General features: G+C 45.6%; 1 protein-coding gene across 1 annotated transcript in view; it reads right to left on the bottom strand.

Moving 5' to 3' along the window:
• Nucleotides 1–19,387, bottom strand: part of Tram2 (translocation associated membrane protein 2) — an 80,032-nt gene that overhangs the window by 29,336 nt on the left and 31,309 nt on the right. The window contains exon 2 of the mRNA XM_059282306.1: nt 9,747–9,810. Coding sequence (XP_059138289.1) covers nt 9,747–9,810 — 64 coding nt within the window. The remainder of the gene's footprint in view (nt 1–9,746; nt 9,811–19,387) is intronic.

Here is a 19,387-nt window from a genome sequence, read left to right as displayed (position 1 = left end):
TAGCAGATCAGAGACACAACCCAAATAAATACTTAAAAAAAATTGCTGGGACCTAAAAGCTCAACTATTCTACATTAGAAGGGAGGCCATCGGGTGAGGAGTCACCTAGGGAAAGAAACAAACCTCTCTTAGTTTCTGACCATGATACCAGATACTTGTGGAATTCTAAAGAGAAAGTCAAACTCAATGTATCTATTGAAGTTAAGACTAGGAAGCCAAATACACACACACACACACACACACACACACACACACACACACACACAGGCCACAGAGTTAAATTTGAATTTCATATAAACAATGATTGATTTTTCCTGGGTGTGTGAGACACATGTCCATAATCTCAATACCTGGAAGGTTGAGGCAGAAGGATTCCTGTGAGTTTGAGCCAGCCTGGACTACAGGGTGATCAAATACCAGGCCAGCCAAGGCTACCTAACAAGACCCCATTTCCCACAAAACAAAAATGCTTTAATTTCCTAGAATCATAATTATATTTTCTATAATGGTGTCCCATGCGTTACCTGGGACATATTTTTTTTTTAAATATGTTTATGTGAAATTCAAAGTCCTGGCTTTTGTGTTTGCAAACTTTGGCAACCCTCACAGGATGCCAAAGAGAAGTATTGGTTTGGAAGGGGGCGGGACTTCCTGTTTTATCAACTGTCAACCTTAATTAAGGTCAGCCTTCAGGATGTCAGTATGACAGGCACTGCAGCCTCTCCCAGTCACTGCTGTGGTCACCTCTGCAGGAGCCTCATCTGCCCATCACAATGCAACAAAGCCATCAATTTGCAGCTAGTTTACCTTGTAACTGGAATGTGGTCTGGGCTAATTTGTGTCTCTCTTAGAATTCATACTTTGATATACTACCTCCCGGCACCCTAGGATGTGACCTCATTTGAAATCAGGCTCTTTACCTAGGTCTTTACATCATCGTTAAGATGAGGCCATCATGGACTAGCGAAATTTGACAGAGACGGGTATGCACATGGAGGGAGCGGCATGCGAAATTGATGTGGAAAGAAGCTGGGAACAGATCTTCCCTCATACCCTCACAGGGAGAAAGGCCTGAGTCCCATGGATCTCAGATGCCAAGACTCCAACCCGAGAGAAAATAAATCACCCATGATTAGGCCGTTAAGTTTACTCAGGATGAGAAGTGTAGGATTCTTGAAGCTGGAGACAAGAGAGTAGGAAAAAAACAATAGACCAGGGAAGACTGGTCAGAGAAGAGCCTCTCCAACACCTTGGATATGTTGAATGTTGAGTTCCTTAAACCTGAAAACCCCAGCCAGGAAGACCCAGGGATTTACAAAGGAGAGCTGAGCCTGGAAGCACACATCTAACACCGCAGCGCTTGAGAGGCTGAGAAGGAGTTGGTTCAATGCAGCGGGGAAGAGCAGGGCTCCTGGACTGCCATGTGCACCAAACTTCCACCTCACCGAAATTCAATTTTAAACACGGACTCATGCGACATTCATTCTAAAGAAGAGATTTTTAAAAGGCAGAGTTTACTCTGGTTATACTTAAAAAAAAAAAAAAAGAAAAAAAAAAAAAAGGATAGATTTCTAAGCACTTCCTGCCCTAAGGAGATTTGTGAGGAGGGATTTAGAAATCATCACCTTAACAAACCTGTTATTGTAAAAAGTTTTTGTCCCATGAGAAGTTTGCTTTCCTGCCGGCCAGGCAAACAGGCATTACCTTACTGGTGGTCACCACAGGTGGTCAAAACAAAATGAAGCACGCTATTCTGATTTCATCGGCTCCTGCCATTTTTGCTTGTCACATTTCAAATAATCCCAAATGGTAAGATTTCCATGATGGATAGACAACTGAACCATCCCTTCCCTTCCCTTTTCAAAGTAACTGAAGCCCTCCATCTAATGGGCCTTCACCAGGGGCGCACGGACCTAGAAGGGCTTTCTTTCCAGGAACAGAATTCAATAGTTACGTCTTGGAAGATGCCAACCCCAGCTGCTGTGGGCTCACTGGCTCCACTCAGCCATTAGCACACCCCAGGCATTTATTTCTCAATTGAGAGTGTCTACATCTACACACGCTGATCCCTCAGGACTGTCCTGTCTTCTATATTCACAACTGCACGCTCTCCAATCCCACTATAAATCAGCTTTTTGGAAGGCTATGTCACCAGGCTTTTATTTTTTTTTTTCTTCACCTCATAGCTCTGTGTATTCCCCTTACCACCCCATTGCAATTATAATTATCTGCTTATTTATTATCCATTTTTTATCTCCCTTAAATTGTTTTACAACCAAGGCTGGCATATAGGACACACAGAAATATTTCTCTAGAGTGAGCAATTAACTAATTAAACTAATAATGCACGATAGTGGCACACTCCCAAGACTCAATGGGAAGGTCTTTATGCCCAGCAGCTCTGACTTGGGACTAGCCTGAAACACAGTCTACACTTGTCATCCCGACAGTGAAATAGATGTTTAAGGCATTGCTTTCTGTCTAATTTCTTCAAGAAGGAGTTAAGAGCATGCCTTAGGCACATGGGTGTTCAGTTTTCTTACTTTTGTGTGGCTGTAACAACACCTGACAGGAACAACCTAAAAAAAAACCCAGTTGTGTTGGTGCCTACCTGTAACCCCAGCACCAGGGAGGCAGAGACAGGAGGATGGCCACAAGTTCAAGGCTTACCGAGTCTAGTGAGTTCCAGCTCAGTCAGGGCTACACAGCCAGATTCTGTCTCAAATTAATCCTCAGAGTGGGAGAAGGTCTTTGCCAACTACGTATTAGACAGGGGATTAATATCTAGGATAAATAAAGAACTGCAAAAATTAAACAGCCAACCCCACGCCAACCATCCAATCAGACATGAGCTCATGAACTAAACAGTTCTCTCAAAAGAAAGTTTCTCTCAAAAGAAAGAATCACGAAAGGAAAAAAACATTTGAAAAATACTCAACATCCTGAGTCACTAAGGACATTCAAATTAAAACTGACTGGAGACCCCTACCTCATGCCAGTCAGATGGCTATCATCAAGCAAACAAACAAACAAACGACAACAAATGCTGGCTAGGATATAGGGGATGTGTTGGTGGGAACGTAAACCCACGCAGCCACTGTGCAAGTATACACCCAAAGGACTCCGTGTCAGCATCCCACACAGACGCTGGCACAGCCCCATTAAATGATCGCACTATTCTCACTAGCTAAGAAATGGAACCAGCACAGATGTCCATCAACAGATATTGAGTAAAGTAAATGTGGAATTTTATTTAGCCATAAAAACAAGCGAAATCAGGATATTTACAATAAAATGGACTGAGCTGAAGATTATGTTAAATAAAACAAGACAGGCCAGGCACAGTGGCGCACGCCTTTAATCTCAGGACATGGGAGTCAGAGGCAGCTAGATCTCTGTGAGTTCCAGGCCAGCCTAGTCTACGAAACGGGTTCCAGGACAGCCAGAGTTGTTATACACAGAGAAACCTGTGATGATATTTTATTTGTGCTGAAATGTGGTGATATTTTATTTGTATGTTAATAAATAAAGTTTGCCTAGAGATCAGAGGAAATAGCAAGCTGTTTTAAGTAAACACAAAAGTCAGGCAGTGGTAGCACACGCCCTTAATCCTATCACTTGGCAGGCAGGGGCTCTGTGTGTTCAAGGCCAACTAGGGAACAAAGCCAAGCGTGGTGACACACGCCTTTAATCCCAGTACCAACCATAGAGACCTGGAGGTTTGTACAGACAGGCAGTGACAAGGAAGTGAGTTAGCTGGGCTAAGACCCAATGAGAGGGCAGAAGAGCAAAGCAATAAAAGCCTGGGTAGACAGGAAGTGGTGGCATTTGGAAGCTATAGAGCTGGTGAGGTAAGGCTGGTTGGTGGCTCTCACTATTTCCCTGGTCTCTAAGGTTTTCACCCCTATATTTGGCTCCGTGTTTTTTATTTAATAAAACCACTCAGAAAATTGGCTACAGAAACTCTGGCTTGAAAAAAAATTTTTTTTAATTAAAAAAATTAAATAAAACAAGATAATTTTGAGGAATCTATATTTAAACTTACGTGTGTGTGTGTGTGTGTGTGTGTGTGTGTGTGTGTGTGTGTGTCTTATGAACGTAGAAAGAAAGAAGTAATGAAACACCTGTTCCAGGAAAGCAAAGGGAGTCCGTGTCAAGAAGGGAGGGGACCAAGAAAAGGAAGGCATGGCATGGGGGAAGACCATGGGAGAGGGGTGAGGAAGGACAAAGCGTAATAACACAAATGTATGATAACGCTAATGAAACCCATCATTAAAAAATAACAATTAGGGCTGGAGAGATGGCTCAGGTTTTAAAAGCATGGGTGGCTCTTCAGGGGACCCAGGCTGGATTCCCAGCACCCTCACGGTAGCTCACAACTGTCTGTAACTCCTGTTTCAGGGAATCCAACGGTGTCGTGCTTCTGAGGACACTGCACATACATGTATACATGCAAGCAAAACACCCATACACATAAAATAATATTCTTATTTTATTTCGGAGAGACAGAAACCCAGAGGCAGTGAGTCCGAGTGTGGGTGGCGGTTGTGTGACATCATCAAGAAGCCACGTTTCTTTCATTTTACGTTTTGTCATCCTGAGATGTTACCTACCATATAGTTCAGTGGGGTTAATGGAATGACTAAAGTTGTGTCTAACTTTCAACAGAGAAGGAAGAGGAAAAACAAAATGCTCCCAACCCAGCAAGGCTCATGAAGAGCCCTCTTCCAGTGGAAGAAAGAAAAGGGAGGGGAGAGGAGGGGATGAAGGAAGGAACCGTGCATTAGCTGCTCACTTTTAAGATTTTCAAAATGTCATACTGTTAGGGAATGTTAGCATTCTGGCTTGCCCCTCCGGGGACCCGCCCAGCGTCCTGACCACATCATCTTACCTAAAGTCTCCTTTAAGAGAAAACCCCTCCCCCTTCTCTCTCTATTCCTTCCTCTCCCCCTCTCTCTCCTTCCATGAGGCTGCACCACCTCTGCTTTGCTGTGGGATGGTCTGTATGTCAAATGTGTTGTTGATTGGTCAATAAATAAATCACTGATTGGTCAGTGGCCAGGCAGGAAGTATAGGCGGGACTAACAGAGAGGAGAATTGAGAGAACAGGAAGCTGGGTGAAGGAGAGACACTGCCAGCCGCCATCAGGACAAAGAAGATGTAAAGTACCGGTAAGCCACAAGCCATGTGGCAAGGTATAGATTAATAGAAATGGATTAATTTAAGCTGTAAGAACAGTTAACAAGAAGCCTGCCACGGCCATACAGTTTGTAAGCAATATAAGTCTCTGTGTTTACTTGGTCGGGTCTGAGTGGCTGTGGGACTGGCGGGTGAGAGAGATTTGTCCTGACTGTGGGCCAGGCAGGAAAACTCTAGCTACAAATGGCGTCCAACGTGTTGGCAAGAGTTTCCACCTAAAACCTGAGTAAAAAGATTCTAAAACGTAGCTAAAAACAGCTCCTAGTTGTCTCTTTCAAGCTAGCGGCAGCCTGCGTGTTTGAGCTACTATGGCAGGTTCCCAGCTTACGTGCTCGACCTGCAGTATGGCGGGAATGAGGCCTCTGCAAGTGGCACATTAAGCTGTGTGGTGGATTTAGTCTTTGCTAGTACAAAACAAAAACAAAAACAAAAACAAAAAAAGAGGTTTCTGGGCTACACGCTGCTTTGATAAAAGCATAGACCCACTATTTCTGAGAGTTGATGGCTCCCAGAGCTGGCGGAAAACGTACTACCGCCATGTTGGGAAGCTGAAGTGGGCGGAACCAGCAGCCACAGCGCCAGCGCGTTTCAGGCTTAGAAGGCTGCAGTTTAAAGCAATAGGCTCAAGCTAATATAAAAAAAAAAAAAAATTAGCCACGTAAAGATGGCTGCCACACAGAGAATCTGGATTATGTTCTCTTTGATATTCATAACTGAAGAAAAACATTTGATTACAAAAGCTGTTGAGTTATGCCAAAATGTATATTTTAAAGGTACCTTGACTTCAAAATTTGGATGTAAGGATATGTTGCTTTGGAAAGGAGGCTCTGATTTTGTTTCCACAGAAAGCCAGAGACTATGGATTTGTTCAAGATTAAGATACATCAGGTTTGACCAGCCAAGACCCCCTGAAAGGTCTCCGATGACACCATGGCCCTGATGATCCAACATCCAGAATGGTTTCAAGGCAACTGGCTCAGACGACATACCCTCATGGACTATTCCATAATCCTAAAAATTTTCTTTGTATCCCCATAAGATACAGCGCCCCCCTCCAGCAGGAAGTAGTAAGAGAAGCTACGCCCAAATTCCCAAATATACCAAGCTGACTTTGGAGATATGTAAAGGTTAAAAACCTTCCTTTTTAAGAAAAGAAAAGGGTAAGTGCTGTGGGATGGTCTGTATGTCAAATGTGTTGTTGATTGGTCAATAAATAAATCACTGATTGGTCAGTGGCCAGGCAGGAAGTATAGGCGGGACTAACAGAGAGGAGAATTGAGAGAACAAGAAGCTGGGTGAAGGAGAGACACTGCCAGCCGCCATCAGGACAAAGAAGATGTAAAGTACCGGTAAGCCACAAGCCACGTGGCAAGGTATAGATTAATAGAAATGGATTAATTTAAGCTGTAAGAACAGTTAACAAGAAGCCTGCCACGGCCATACAGTTTGTAAGCAATATAAGTCTCTGTGTTTACTTGGTCGGGTCTGAGTGGCTGTGGGACTGGCGGGTGAGAGAGATTTGCCCTGACCGTGGGCCAGGCAGGAAAACTCTAGCTACACTGCTTTCTCTCTTTCCTTCTCTCTCTCTCTCTCTCTCTCTCTCTCTCTCTCTCTCTCTCTCTCTCTCTCCCCTCTCCCTTCCCCCTTTAATAATAAAACTTTCCATGTAGATACGACGTCTGCATGGTGCGAGTAACTTTCCACCTTGCCACACCGCTGCCCTCCACGTCTGCATGGCGTGTCTCCCTCATCCGCCGTGGGGCACCTTGGCTCAAACCCACCAAGGCCGCTGTGTGCCCTTTTACAACACAGACTACAACAATTATTATCACATGGGAAAGATCCATCACATTCTATTCACATTCTAATAGCAAAACAGCAAGTATCAATCAGTATCTAAAAATATTTTAACTAAAGTTCTTACTTAGTGATGGGATCATATGTGATCGTTATCTTCTTGTCTATACTATATACATTTTCTCTAAGAGTTATGTAATGCTTGTGTAAATGCATTGGGGTCAGGGGGACACATGTATTTAAATTTTAACCCAGTAACCAAAGGTTAAATAATATTTGATTCTATGACTTGGTGTCATGACTCACCTGTATTCCTAGCACTTGAAAGCTGAGCCAAAGGATTTCCTCGAGGTCAAGACCAGCCTGGCTTAATATTGTGTGAGACCCTGTCACAAAAATCTAAACATACATACACACACACACACACACACACACACACACACACACACACACCCCTATGCATGTAAGTACCTATTGCAACAAATTCATAGAGAAAAGAGAATGATGGTTGCTATAGGGAGTCATTATTTAATAACTAAAAGTTCAGTTCTGCAAGATGAAAAGAGTTCTTGATATGGAAAGTAGCATAATGTGAATGTACTTAATACAATCATACTACACACTTAAAACTGGATGCGATAATAAATTTGGGGCTAGACAGGGTGGAACATGCCCAGCTACTAGGGAAATACTACTATGCCCAGATATTTTACCACACTTTAAAAACTAAATATTTAAACTGCTCACTTATAAGTACAATTGGTTCTATGTGTTTCTCACAACTGACAGATAACGGGAATGAAAGAAGCCTGACATTGATCTTGGACCACGTGGCACTGAGCAACAAAATTCATCGTGCCAGCCAGTACTAGAGTGTGCACTGGAATGCACACGTGTCTGGCCATAGCATTTCCTGGTTCCTCAGGCTGAGAGAGGTTCTCAAGTTTCTCTTCCCGTAGCAAAGAACGTTTTCCCTCTCTTACCACGATCTCTCAGTTTGACTCACCAAAAAAGGAACTGTATTACATATGCAGAAGCAAGGATGCTCTCAGTGTCTGGTTACATTGGCTGCAGGGATGAACTTAGGCAAAATTCATGGCTACACCTTTACGGGCCAAAGAGTCATGCATTTATGCCCTCACCTCCCCCGCCACCCCCCCCCCCCAATCCTTGAGGTATACCTGTTGGAGCCAGATAAAGGACCCTTATATAAAAGTCAAGTCCATTCACCTCTCTACTACCAAATGGTGAGAGAAGAAGCCAAACTCCCTTTTCCTTCACCAAGGAAGGAAGGGGCCTTACTATTTTACAGCTGAGAGGGACTGTAACCTGAGACCCCAGAACCCTAAGGCTGCAGAAACATGGCCCAAAAGCTGAACCTGGCCAGCAGATGTATTGACTTGTTTCTGTTGACTTTCCTGCATTTTTTTTTTAACTTTCTGTGGCATTTATAAAATTAGCTGCCAACATTTAAAAAGCGAGGTGTTTACACACAGGAAGAAATATTTTCTGGTTCTCTTGGGATAAAAATTATCTCAAGAGACACAACTTCAGCTATTGTGATGACCTAACTTGATTGTCTTCTTGAATAGATTGAGAAATGCCTGGAGATTAGGAGAGCATGGCTCTAGTGTGTCGGTCTGGTGTCAGAACCTAAGGACTCAGACCTATTCAAATGATGAACCCCTGATACAGTCATAATGTGATGGTAACACTGGCAAACGGCAAGATGAGCTGGAGCTTTCCTGGAAGAAGTAGATTCCTGGGTGTGCACCCCAGCAGGTATCTTGCCCCAGCCCCCTTCCTGTATTTGTTAGCATTCAGACCCACTTCTTGTAATCCTGGCCAGTAAGCAGATAATATCCTGGCCCGCCCAGCATCCTGAGGTCATCCTACATTCTATACCCTTTAAGAAAGGACTCCTCCCCCTTCTCTCTCTCTCTCTCTCTCTCTCTCTCTCTCTCTCTCTCTCTCTCCTCTTTCCCCTCTAGCCACAGGGTAGCATACCTCCCCACTTCTCTCCCGCCCTCCCTCTCTCTTCCCCCCTCCCCCCCGTTTCTCTGCCCCCTACATGGCATCTCTGTCTGTCACCCACTGAGGGGCACCTTGGCTCCACCCACCAAGGCCTCATAACAGTAGTCAACCCTTTCCCTGCTTCCTTTATGCCATGGGCTGAAGAGCTCTTCTCGGCCATATGCCACCATTATGGCTCAGGTACACCGAACCACGAAGCCACAACAGGAACCCTCCGAAGCTGTGAGCTCAAACAAACCTTTCATCCCTGAGGTTGTTTCTGTTAGGTATCTGGTCACAGTGATGATAAGAGCGACTGTACAAGCACTCTGGGTTTACAGCAACCTCTGGGCCGCTGACCAGCTGGAAGTGAGCAGCAGCTATCATTTCAGAATGGGCCCACTCTCTCCCTGCTCTGTTCCCGTGTGGCCCTGCTACTCCTTGAGTTGGAGCCCCATAACTGGACTGGAAGCTGCTAGTGAAGACCACGTGGTACTGGGAACCACGACAGCTAGGCTTTCTGCTGCTCTTGCAAAGACTAGATACAGGTCAGCTTGTGGTGTGACAATTACGGTCAGCGGCCTTCATGAAATGGCCCTGTGTGAAGGAAGACACGGTTTACTTCTAATCCGAGAGAGAGAGTATCTGAAAGTTCCCGGGTCTAAAGCAAAAGAGAAGTTTCTCCCATCTTCGGGGTTAAGAGGACCAGGAGAGGTAAAGAGTAGTGCTTTCCTTACCTGCGGTGGGCACACTAACATTATACTGAGGTAAAATAAATAGGAAGGCAGTCTTGGCTGTGACCTGGAAAACAAAGGAGAAGAGTTCCTGTTTACTTTCATGGCCACATCAAAAGGAACAGGAAGAGGCTGGTCCCTGCCCTGGGGCCCATCCCTTTATATCAGTATTCCCACTCCAGGGTGCAGGGTTCTTACCTACTCCACAGCTAGCACCGGTTTTGATCCGCCCCCTCCCAGTACCTGCGTGGAAAAAGCAAAGGATCCTGGGCCCCAAATAATGGCTACACTTGTGTTCACTGTAGATGGAATGAAGCAAGTTGTATCCGCAACGGGTAGTCCAAACCGTTCTGCCGTTCACTGGTTCGTGTACTGATTTAGTTCTGGGCACCTGGCTCTGTGGAAGGTCACAGCTTTTAACAGCTCTGAAAGCCGACTTCCCAGACATTTCAGTTGCCTGCACACTGGACAGCAGCCCTGATGTTTTAAACTCAAGCTTCAGAAACGGTGGCTTCCAGCTGCTCGTTTCACATCCACCCTCCTATTGAACAGGGAAAGGACCTCTCAACCCCCACGATAGTGGTTTGTTATTTTTGAAAGTTGTCTTTAGAGACTGTGGTCCCAATCTGGTTACGAGCAGTCAAATCTGTACTTGGGACCGTTTACAGCAGGGGCGAGATGACCAAATGTGGAGGTCTGAAGTGGAGACGCAGATGTAGCCACGAGGAAGTCATTCCACACCCAAAACCAAATCCCTGGTCTATAAAGTCATGGATATGTGCCGTTCCTCAGCTGCGTGCTACAGACTGGAGTAGCAATGATCTCTTTCTCTCTATTGGCATTGTTTCAAATTCCACAGATGTACAGTCAGGACCAAGAAGCACTCTTCGAGACACGCACAAGGTCAGGGGAGGAGAAGCCACTTCCCCAGAGGTTCTGAAGATACTTCCTCAGCCAGGGGTTATGGGTTCTCCTCCGAAGCGGAGGGCAGAAAGTTGTGTGCACAGCGTGGGGCGGGGGAGGTCGGGGATACACCAGGCCACAGTCAAATCAGTGTGGAAACAGGTGAAGGATGGCTTCCTGAACACGTCAGGCAGGGATGGGTGACTACCCTTAGCTTATCCTACGGAGACAACCTTCTCCTTTAAGGAGAAGAGGACTCGTTACTCTATAGTTAGGTATCATTTACTTCTTATAGGTAGCTATGTACAAAGTGTTCGTACATCTGTGTTCATGCCTTATGTGTGCTCTATCAAGTTTGTAGGGAAAGAACAAATAAGATCAGGCATGAGAAGGTGCTCTTCCCCCCCCCCCCCCCACTGAAACTGATTCTTGGTCCTTAAGATCTTGTTCTACATTCCTGACCTCCTTCTAGTCCAACTGCCTGCTTTTTCCTTACAATGATGAGCTTGGCTCAAGCGCAAAGACTCTACTCACAGACTCCTCTTCCTCTGCTACTCCCCACCACTTGTCAGTATCTGTCTCTCGCATCCATCATGCTTCCCCTCCACTGTGACACTCTGCAGGGCCTTTGGCTACTCCTAGAGAAGGTCACTTCCTTACAGGCAGCAGCGCCCATATTCTACTCTGCTGTTCTACCATCTCCACACAGAGGGCCATGAGCTCCTGGAAGGCAGGGATCCTGTCATCTCAGTTTTCACTGCATGCCCTCCCAAATAGCTAACCCAGACGCGGTGAGTGTTCAGGTACGGCTCACTGGCCAAGACGAAGAACGAAATGCACTCAGCTTCCTTTAATGGCAGGTCCCCAGTCTCTAGTGGGAACTGCCCTCTGTCACCAATGGCCTTTTCCTTAGGACCCATCCAACTCTGAGTTCACCCTCTCCTGGCTTGTATCTCCTGAGTGGGGCTGGTGAGTATGGTGGTCAGTGCCACAAGTCTTCTGCTGTGGTTTCTGTTGTCTGTCCCTGGAGGAGCTGTGGGTCTCACAGTAGTGTGAGCCCCCAGAGGGCCTCTTTAAGTTGGACAGCATCCATTTCCCAGAAGCATTGTAATTCTATGTGTGGAGCACCACTGTTCAGCCATGCCTGTGACAGAGCTCCTGAAAGAACTTGAAATTTTTCTATATCCAGGCCATACCCCCAGGCAACTACACTAGACCCTCACAGTTGGCTGGCTCATCAGCATTTGGTCCAGCTCCCACAGCATTCTAACATGCAGCCAAGCCTGGGAGCCATTACACTTAAAACAAACAAACAAGACAAGACAAATAAATAAAGCGCAGGAAGTAGGCATCTGAACTGGGAATTACATACATTTTTGCTCTAGCCCTGCATATGCAGTCAATTTTCATTCACGGCAGTTCTATGGAACCGTGGCAAACACTGAACTCTGAAACGCTGTGCCCAGGAAAAATGCAGAATTGGGTTACTACAAACCAGTCAGTCACCTTTCACCAGGAGATCAACACACAACCTTGCTTTGTGCCTGCTTCTAAAGGCCACCTTAGTTAATACACACTTAATACAGACTGTTGGTTCATTACCACTGAACTCATGGTCAACAGCACTGTAGCTCATGCCCAAAGGAGGCAACTGAGGGCATACGGTTTCTTCCTAAGGCACATTGTCTCCTCCTTAAGATTAGAAGCATAGGTAGCATTTCAGGAAAATACTTAGGGGCCATCACACAAAGAATGAAATCCCACAAACATCACACAATGCAAAACCATAGCCTTAAATAGACTTCAACCAGGATGATTTGTTTACAGTACGAGAGCTGAAACAGGAAGGCAAGCCTAGTTTCACCTGAGCTGGCATCAAGGTTTTGCACCTGTGTACACAACCATGGAGCGCCAGCTATGAATGTGGAGGTTACAGGCAAATTTTAGTCAATTAAGCAGACTCACACAGATGAAATCTACAATCAGTGATGGATGAACATATCAGGACAAATCTGAATTTCAATTCTATTAGGGCCAAGATTTGTTTGTTTGTTTGTTTGGTGTTTGTGTGGGTGCACACGCATGCATGCACAGGCACACACGTGGAGGTCAGAGGACAACTTTTCAGGAGTTAGGTCTTACCTTCCACCTTGTTTATAACTCTGTTTCTGCAGCTACTGCATTGTGCACTTAGAGCTGATTCTCCTGTTTCCTCTTCTATCGCCCCACAAGAGTGCTAGGATTATAGATGTGAGCCACCAGATCCAGCTCTCATACTATGGGCTGCAGGGCTCAAACTCAGGTCATCAGGCACGTACAGCAAGTGTTTTATATCTGCCGGTGTCTCACGGGTCACCAAGGTCTTTTTAATCGGCCTCTGGTAGAGGTTAACATCACCAAATTTAAGTTCTACAAGAATGAAGCACTTACTTGCCTTGATAACCTGTAACTCACAATGGCGAGAGGACAGAGCTGGCTGGGTAACACACGTTCGTCACATGATGCTCATCCCACGGACACAGCCATCCCACAGGAGAACTGTCTGATCTGCAGCCCATCCCCTGCTCACAGTTATGTTTCTGTACAACTGTTTCCTCTCACTGTGTCCATCCCAGGGCTGCCCATGGAGTAGGGGTCTCATTAATGCCCACTTGATGAACTCATACTGTAAGCAACTGTAGTAGTCGGTAACCACAGATGAATGTCTAACACATGTTTTCTGAATGTAAGTCCAAGAGAACAGAATTAAGGCAAACATACTAGACTCCAGTACTTTTCCATACCTGCCCTCCGGGTTGTGGCAGTAGAAACAAACTCTAAACCATGCTTGTTCCCATGCTAGCGTGTCCCAGATGCCAGTTCCCCTGTTTCACATGAAAAGAAGTTAAACTCTGGACACAGAGAGACAGGGTGGCCTTCTACCGCCCAGTGAGCAACTCGAGCAAAACAGGCAACCATCAACTTGGGATTTTATAAATTTGCTCCAAAAACAACTTTAGCAGGCACACAACACAGCTCTTAGCAGAATCCTAACAAAAACTAGAATACTAAAAACCAAACCCAAAGACATCACATGGCAGAAGCTTAAAGAGAAGGACTAGAGAAAGAGGCTGATCACAGAAGCGCATCCCAAGAGGTCCTACCCATCATCTCAACTTGGCCGGAAGTTTGGAGTCTAAACTCCTCCCTGGTGGTCTGAAAGAGGAAAATAAGATCAGCTACTAAGTCCACCGCATCCATTAAAGGAAGGGGGCAGGGAAGCGGGGACATGGGGTGGGTAAGGGAGCAGTAGCAGCATTAGCCACAAAGGGTAACCTACTTGTCCCTCATAAAAACCCCTCTGTGTGCTTTCGAAAGCCCTTTGGCACCCCAAATCTTCATTCCATCGCTCTCTCCTGACCTGAGGTCAGGGACCAAACAACTAACAAGCCCCTCTGTGCAATGTGGGGTTCGCGTAGCACGGAGGCTGAGAAACAGGGGCCTATTAAAAACGTCACTCCAATTATTTCTCATCCCTCTAAGGCTGTTTATAGGAAACAATATTGAGTTTAATAGCATATTAAACACCAAGCTCAGTGGGTGAAAGGTTAAAAGTGACAATGTGCTAATAATATACTAATGCAAAGGGAAAGCACCAAATTACATGGGAGGGGCTCTCTCCCCCCCCCCCCCCCCCACACACAAAGAGAGAGCGAGAGCTTCATTACAATTTTAACTGGAACATGGTGTGCAACACAAAGCCAGAGATGTTGAGTGTGTTCACACAGCCATAACAAAGCCAAAATCATTCCACATGCCATGTTCTATTAGAGGCACACGGACCTGAGCTCTTGGTTACAGAGATACTAAGAATGCCCGGGAGATCGCTGCTTCCATGAAGCACTCAGGATGGAGAGTCCAGTCCCAGGTCTGCTGTGGACCAGCAAGGTGCCCTTGGGTAAGGTATGTATGTCACTTCTGTGGACTCCCTTCCCCAGTACTAACAACAGTGACAACAGATGCTACCAAGCGCTTGCTTAGTGCCAGGCACGGTTCTAGTGATCAAGTGTAATTCCTTCAATGGCCCTGGAAGGACCGATACTGTTACAGACGGACATGGAAAAGATCAGGCCCATGGAGGTGGCTGAAATGAAGGCCTATGGAGAACTCTGTTCAGGCTCACAGAGCTGTCACTTTTGAGCCCATGTGACTTTCAAAGCCCAAACCACAGCCTAACTGAAGTCTATCTTCAAGTTTAAAGCACAGTGCTGCTTCTCTCCCTCTGAAAACGGAAGCCTGGGTGTCCTCCCTGCCTCACAGAGTAAAGTCAATGGCCTGTCCCAAGCACTGGCACACCAGGGCTTCAAAGCACACCATCCCTTTCACTGCAAGCCGATGGCAGTCACCAAAGAAAGACACAAAGAACTAAGAGGAAAGGGACCACCACACTGTTGGATCCTTCACTTCAGCTAATTCTGACCTTCTCTCCACAGACACATCAGCATAATGGATCTTGCAAGGGGCTGTGTGGGTCCACTACGCATGCCTGGGGCAAGAGGAACGCTCTGTTGCGAAAGTGCTGGGGACCATTGGTATCCTGCCCGAGAGGCAGAAACGCGGAGTGCCGCAGGTCCCACACTGAAAGCACAGACACTCATTCATGGAAACTACCGAGCGAAGGCCAGAGAGTCACCCTGCTGAGGCCGAGGAACTTGCCTCCTTCCCAGGCTTGGCCGCGATCTCAGGAAGTCAAATGATTCCGGCAAGCTGTCCTGAAGTTGGTTTCACATCTTTCTGTGAAACAGACAGGAAAACACTGGAAAATTACACTCCACTGGTGAGGAGGAGATGTAAGGGGAGGGAAAAAAAAGTTCTTTAGCCTTCTTTTCTGGAATGTCCCAAGCTTCTGCTTCCTGCAGAGAACCTGGTGGGTCTGCCACCACCTTCGTGCACAATGGTCATGGCAGGGCACGGTGTCTGCAATTCCCTGCAGCTCCGCAGGAGACAGACCGCTGGGACAAACATGCTTTTTCACTCTGGCACTCTGCAAACCTCCGTTCTGGATGACCGGAAAGGGGTGAGTGGCTGAGACCCAGGGGACACAGTTCTGACAGTACCTTTCTGTGTAGCTTGTGAGCAACATCTGGGGATTCTGGTTCCTGGGCTGAAAGGCTGCCTTGATACGAGAATGGGGCGAAGCCAAACGGACAGACCCCACAGGTTCTCTAGAGACCGCGGTGCTCACGATGCTGAACAGAGAAGCCGTTACCAGTCATGGAGCCGTAGACCAAGGCTCGGTGGTGTAGGTGTGTGGGAAACTCTGTTGTTGCCACGGCTATGATAACGTTACGCTACTCTGATTATATCCACCAGGCCAAAGTCTAAACTATCCGAGGATAAAAAGGAATTTATACCGGAGCACAGGGAGAGGTGGTCGGTGGCTTCAGGAGCTTGCTATGTAGTCCAGGCTGGCCTCGGGGGCCTTGAACCCACCACCCTCCTGCCTTGGCCTCTGGAATGCTGGCATTACAGGAGTATACCATCACTACTGCCTTAGGCAGAGCTTTTGAATTTTTTTTCTCTTTTATGTAAGTGTTTTGTCTACATGGATGTCTGTGTACCATGTATATGCCTGTTGCCTGCAGAAACCAGAAGAGGCCACCAGACCCTCTGAAACTGCAGTTACATATGGTTGTGAGCCGCCATGTGGGTGCTGGGATCCAAACCTGGGTCCTCTACAAGCGCAGAAAAGCTCATAGCCACTGAGTCATCTCTCCAGCCCTTTTAATATCTTTAAGAAAGAGCTTAAGAAAATGGTATCCGAGGCCAGCCTGGGCTACCAAGTGAGTTCCAGGAAAGCCCAAAGCTACACGGAGAAACTCTGTCTCAAAAACCAAAAAAAAAAAAAAAAAGAAAGAAAGAAAATGGTATCTAGATTGTTCAAACTTTTCAAACTTGTCGTTCACATCCACTATTTCAAGTGCTATAAAGTGTGAAGTAGCTGAGGGATTGGCATTTCTATTTCCATTATATCTATAACATATGACCTTCAGAGAACTGTGTTTTTGTGCAATCTCAAAGCACTTTCGGGAAATAGTGCAATCCTTCCCTAAAAGTGCTTGCATTTTACAAGCATGTTATATGCTTAAATGCTTGTATATGCATGTAACAGCAATTAATGAAAAAAGAGGTCATGAATTTGAAAAAGAACAAGGGGGATATATGGAAGGGTTTAGAAGGAGGAATGATGTCATTATATTACAGTCTTGAAAATAAAAGACAAAATTTTTTAAAAAGATAGAGATCTAGAGTCTGGAGAGTTGCCTCAGTGGTTAAGAGAATTTGTTGGCTCTTTCAGAGGACTAGAGTTCAGTTCCCAGTACCCACTTCACAACTGTCTGTAACATCAGCTCCAGGGAAGCTGATGCTCTCTTCTGGCCTCTAGAGAGGCACAGATAGCCATATGCATGCACATGCAAATGTCACACACACACACACACACACACACACACACACACACACACACACACATAATCTTCTCCCAAAAAGAGCCCTAAGTAGATGCTTAGAATATGTTTTTCTTTTCTTTCCTATCTTTTCTAATCTTGTTTAGATGGGATCTCACAAGTTTCTACCAGGAACTTACTATGTAGACCAGGTTAGCCTTGAACTCACAGAGAACCATCTGCCTCTGCCCCACCCCCAAGTACTGAGATCAAAGGTGTGTGCCACCACAACTAACCAAACAGTCTTTACTTGTTCATATACTTCATTTTCCCTCCTACCTAAACCCACCCCCAATGCTTTTCCCTTCATTTGATATTATAACATGTCCACAAAACATTTCCTGTGAGGGCTTAGAATTAAATAAAAACAAAACCAGGAAAAAAAAAAAAGCTGCTCATGCAGAAACATTTTTTTTTTTTTTTAAGAATATCAGTGTACTGCGATACATATGCGCACATCAGGGTTTAGAACACTGGCTGTGTGTGGATATGAGTGAAACGCACATATTGGTCAGAAACGAGTATTTTACTTTTGATCCAACAATAGATGGTAAGTTGCAATACCATCTTTACAGTGAATTTAAAACCCAGATAGGAACTTTTGGGAGTAGAATTAGGGGTTGTGAGTGTTTTTTTTTTTAAAAGAGTCAATATTAGGTAACATTTTTAGACTTGTTTTTTAGACGGAAAAGGAAGCACACTACTCCAGTGTATCAGTGTTGTTTTAACTGTAGTTTTAAAAATGTTTAATACCATGAGGATGAAGCACAAAGCCAGTGTGTGTGTGTGTGTGTGTGTGTGTGTGTGTGTGTGTGTGTGTAACGAGAACATTTCAGATAGGTCTGCAACAGCCAGCCAGTCATTGATTGCTGGCAAGTGTTATGACTGGACGCCAGGTAAAAACATCCCAAGGAATGTTTGGCATTGGCTGGAATCGGGGAAAATAAAAGGGCGATTCACTTCACAGGGTCCATGGACCCAGCGCAGCAGAAGGGAGGCAAGGCCAGGTGTATTTGCCTTTTGTTTGCTTATTTGCACATTTCTAGGAAGACCCGGGTCCTTGGTGATCTACCGCCAACTGCTTTCAGGAACAGTTTGCCATGGGGGGGGGGGAACCCTCCCGCTCAGCATGTTGACTCCTGTGTTTTGGCATATGGACTGCAGCTTGCTGGGAAAATGAGCCTTGAGTTCACTAGTCGGAGCTAAGGGAAGCTGGGGGCGGGGGGAGAGGAGGGAGATAAACCAGCCTTCCAGCAGGGCCAAGATCATTCTCACAAGAAGCCTCAGGATTCCCCTAGATCAGTGGTTCTTAACCTGTGGATCTCTATCCCCTTGAGGGTCAAACGACCCTATCACAGGGGGTCACCTAAGACCATCAGAAAACACAGATATTTACATTATAATTCATAACAGTAGCAAAATTACAGTTATGAAGTAGCAATGAAAATAGTTTTTATGGTTGAGGGTCACCGCAACATGAGAAACTGTATTAAAAGGCTGCAGCATTAGGAAGGTTGGGTACTACTGCCCTAGATGTTTATGTAAGGGTCTGCACAAGAAGGTGTTCACCTCTATCATGTTTAAATACGAGGCTTTTCAAATGCTAAGCACAGGGCTCCTCCATGGAGGGCTAAGAGCTGGGGAGAGAAGAAGCAATGGATGCTTGGAGTTAGAAGACACAGTGGTCAGCCCAGGAGCTCGGCCCTGTTGAGTCTTGCTCTGAATCACCTTTATCTCTCACACAGCATCCCCCACCAACAGAAGAAGCATCAGAACATCTGGGTGAGCATGAACCCTTTTTTGCTGGAGTTTGCAAAGACTCACCCAGAATTGTCTTCATGAGGGCACCTTATAGGTAAAGCGGTAAAGCTTAAGGGTGATTATTCTCTCTCTCTCTCTCTCTCTCTCTCTCTCTCTCTCTCTCTCTCTCTCTCTCTCTCTCTCTCACACACACACACACACACACACACACACAAAACCTTAAACCAAAGCCACGAAGGTTAATGAGAAACATCTAGCACTCAAACATCCCTGTGTGCAAATAAATACCAGACACACATTGTCCCTTCAAGATAGTGTCTTAGTTGTTGTTCTATTGCTGTGAAGAGACACCACGACCATGGCAACTCTTACAGAAGAAAACATTTGGGTTTTTGTTGTTGTTGTTGTTATTGTTTGTTTGTTTGTTTGTTTTCGAGACAAGGTTTCTCTGTGTAGCTTTGCGTCTTTCCTGGAACTCATTCTGTAGCCCAGGCT

Source organism: Peromyscus eremicus, chromosome 16_21 (genome assembly GCF_949786415.1).
Source record: "Peromyscus eremicus chromosome 16_21, PerEre_H2_v1, whole genome shotgun sequence".
In the NCBI taxonomy this organism is placed as follows: domain Eukaryota; kingdom Metazoa; phylum Chordata; class Mammalia; order Rodentia; family Cricetidae; genus Peromyscus; species Peromyscus eremicus.
The sequence above is the reverse complement of the archived record's forward strand: the minus strand, read 5'-3'. Positions and strand labels throughout refer to the sequence as shown.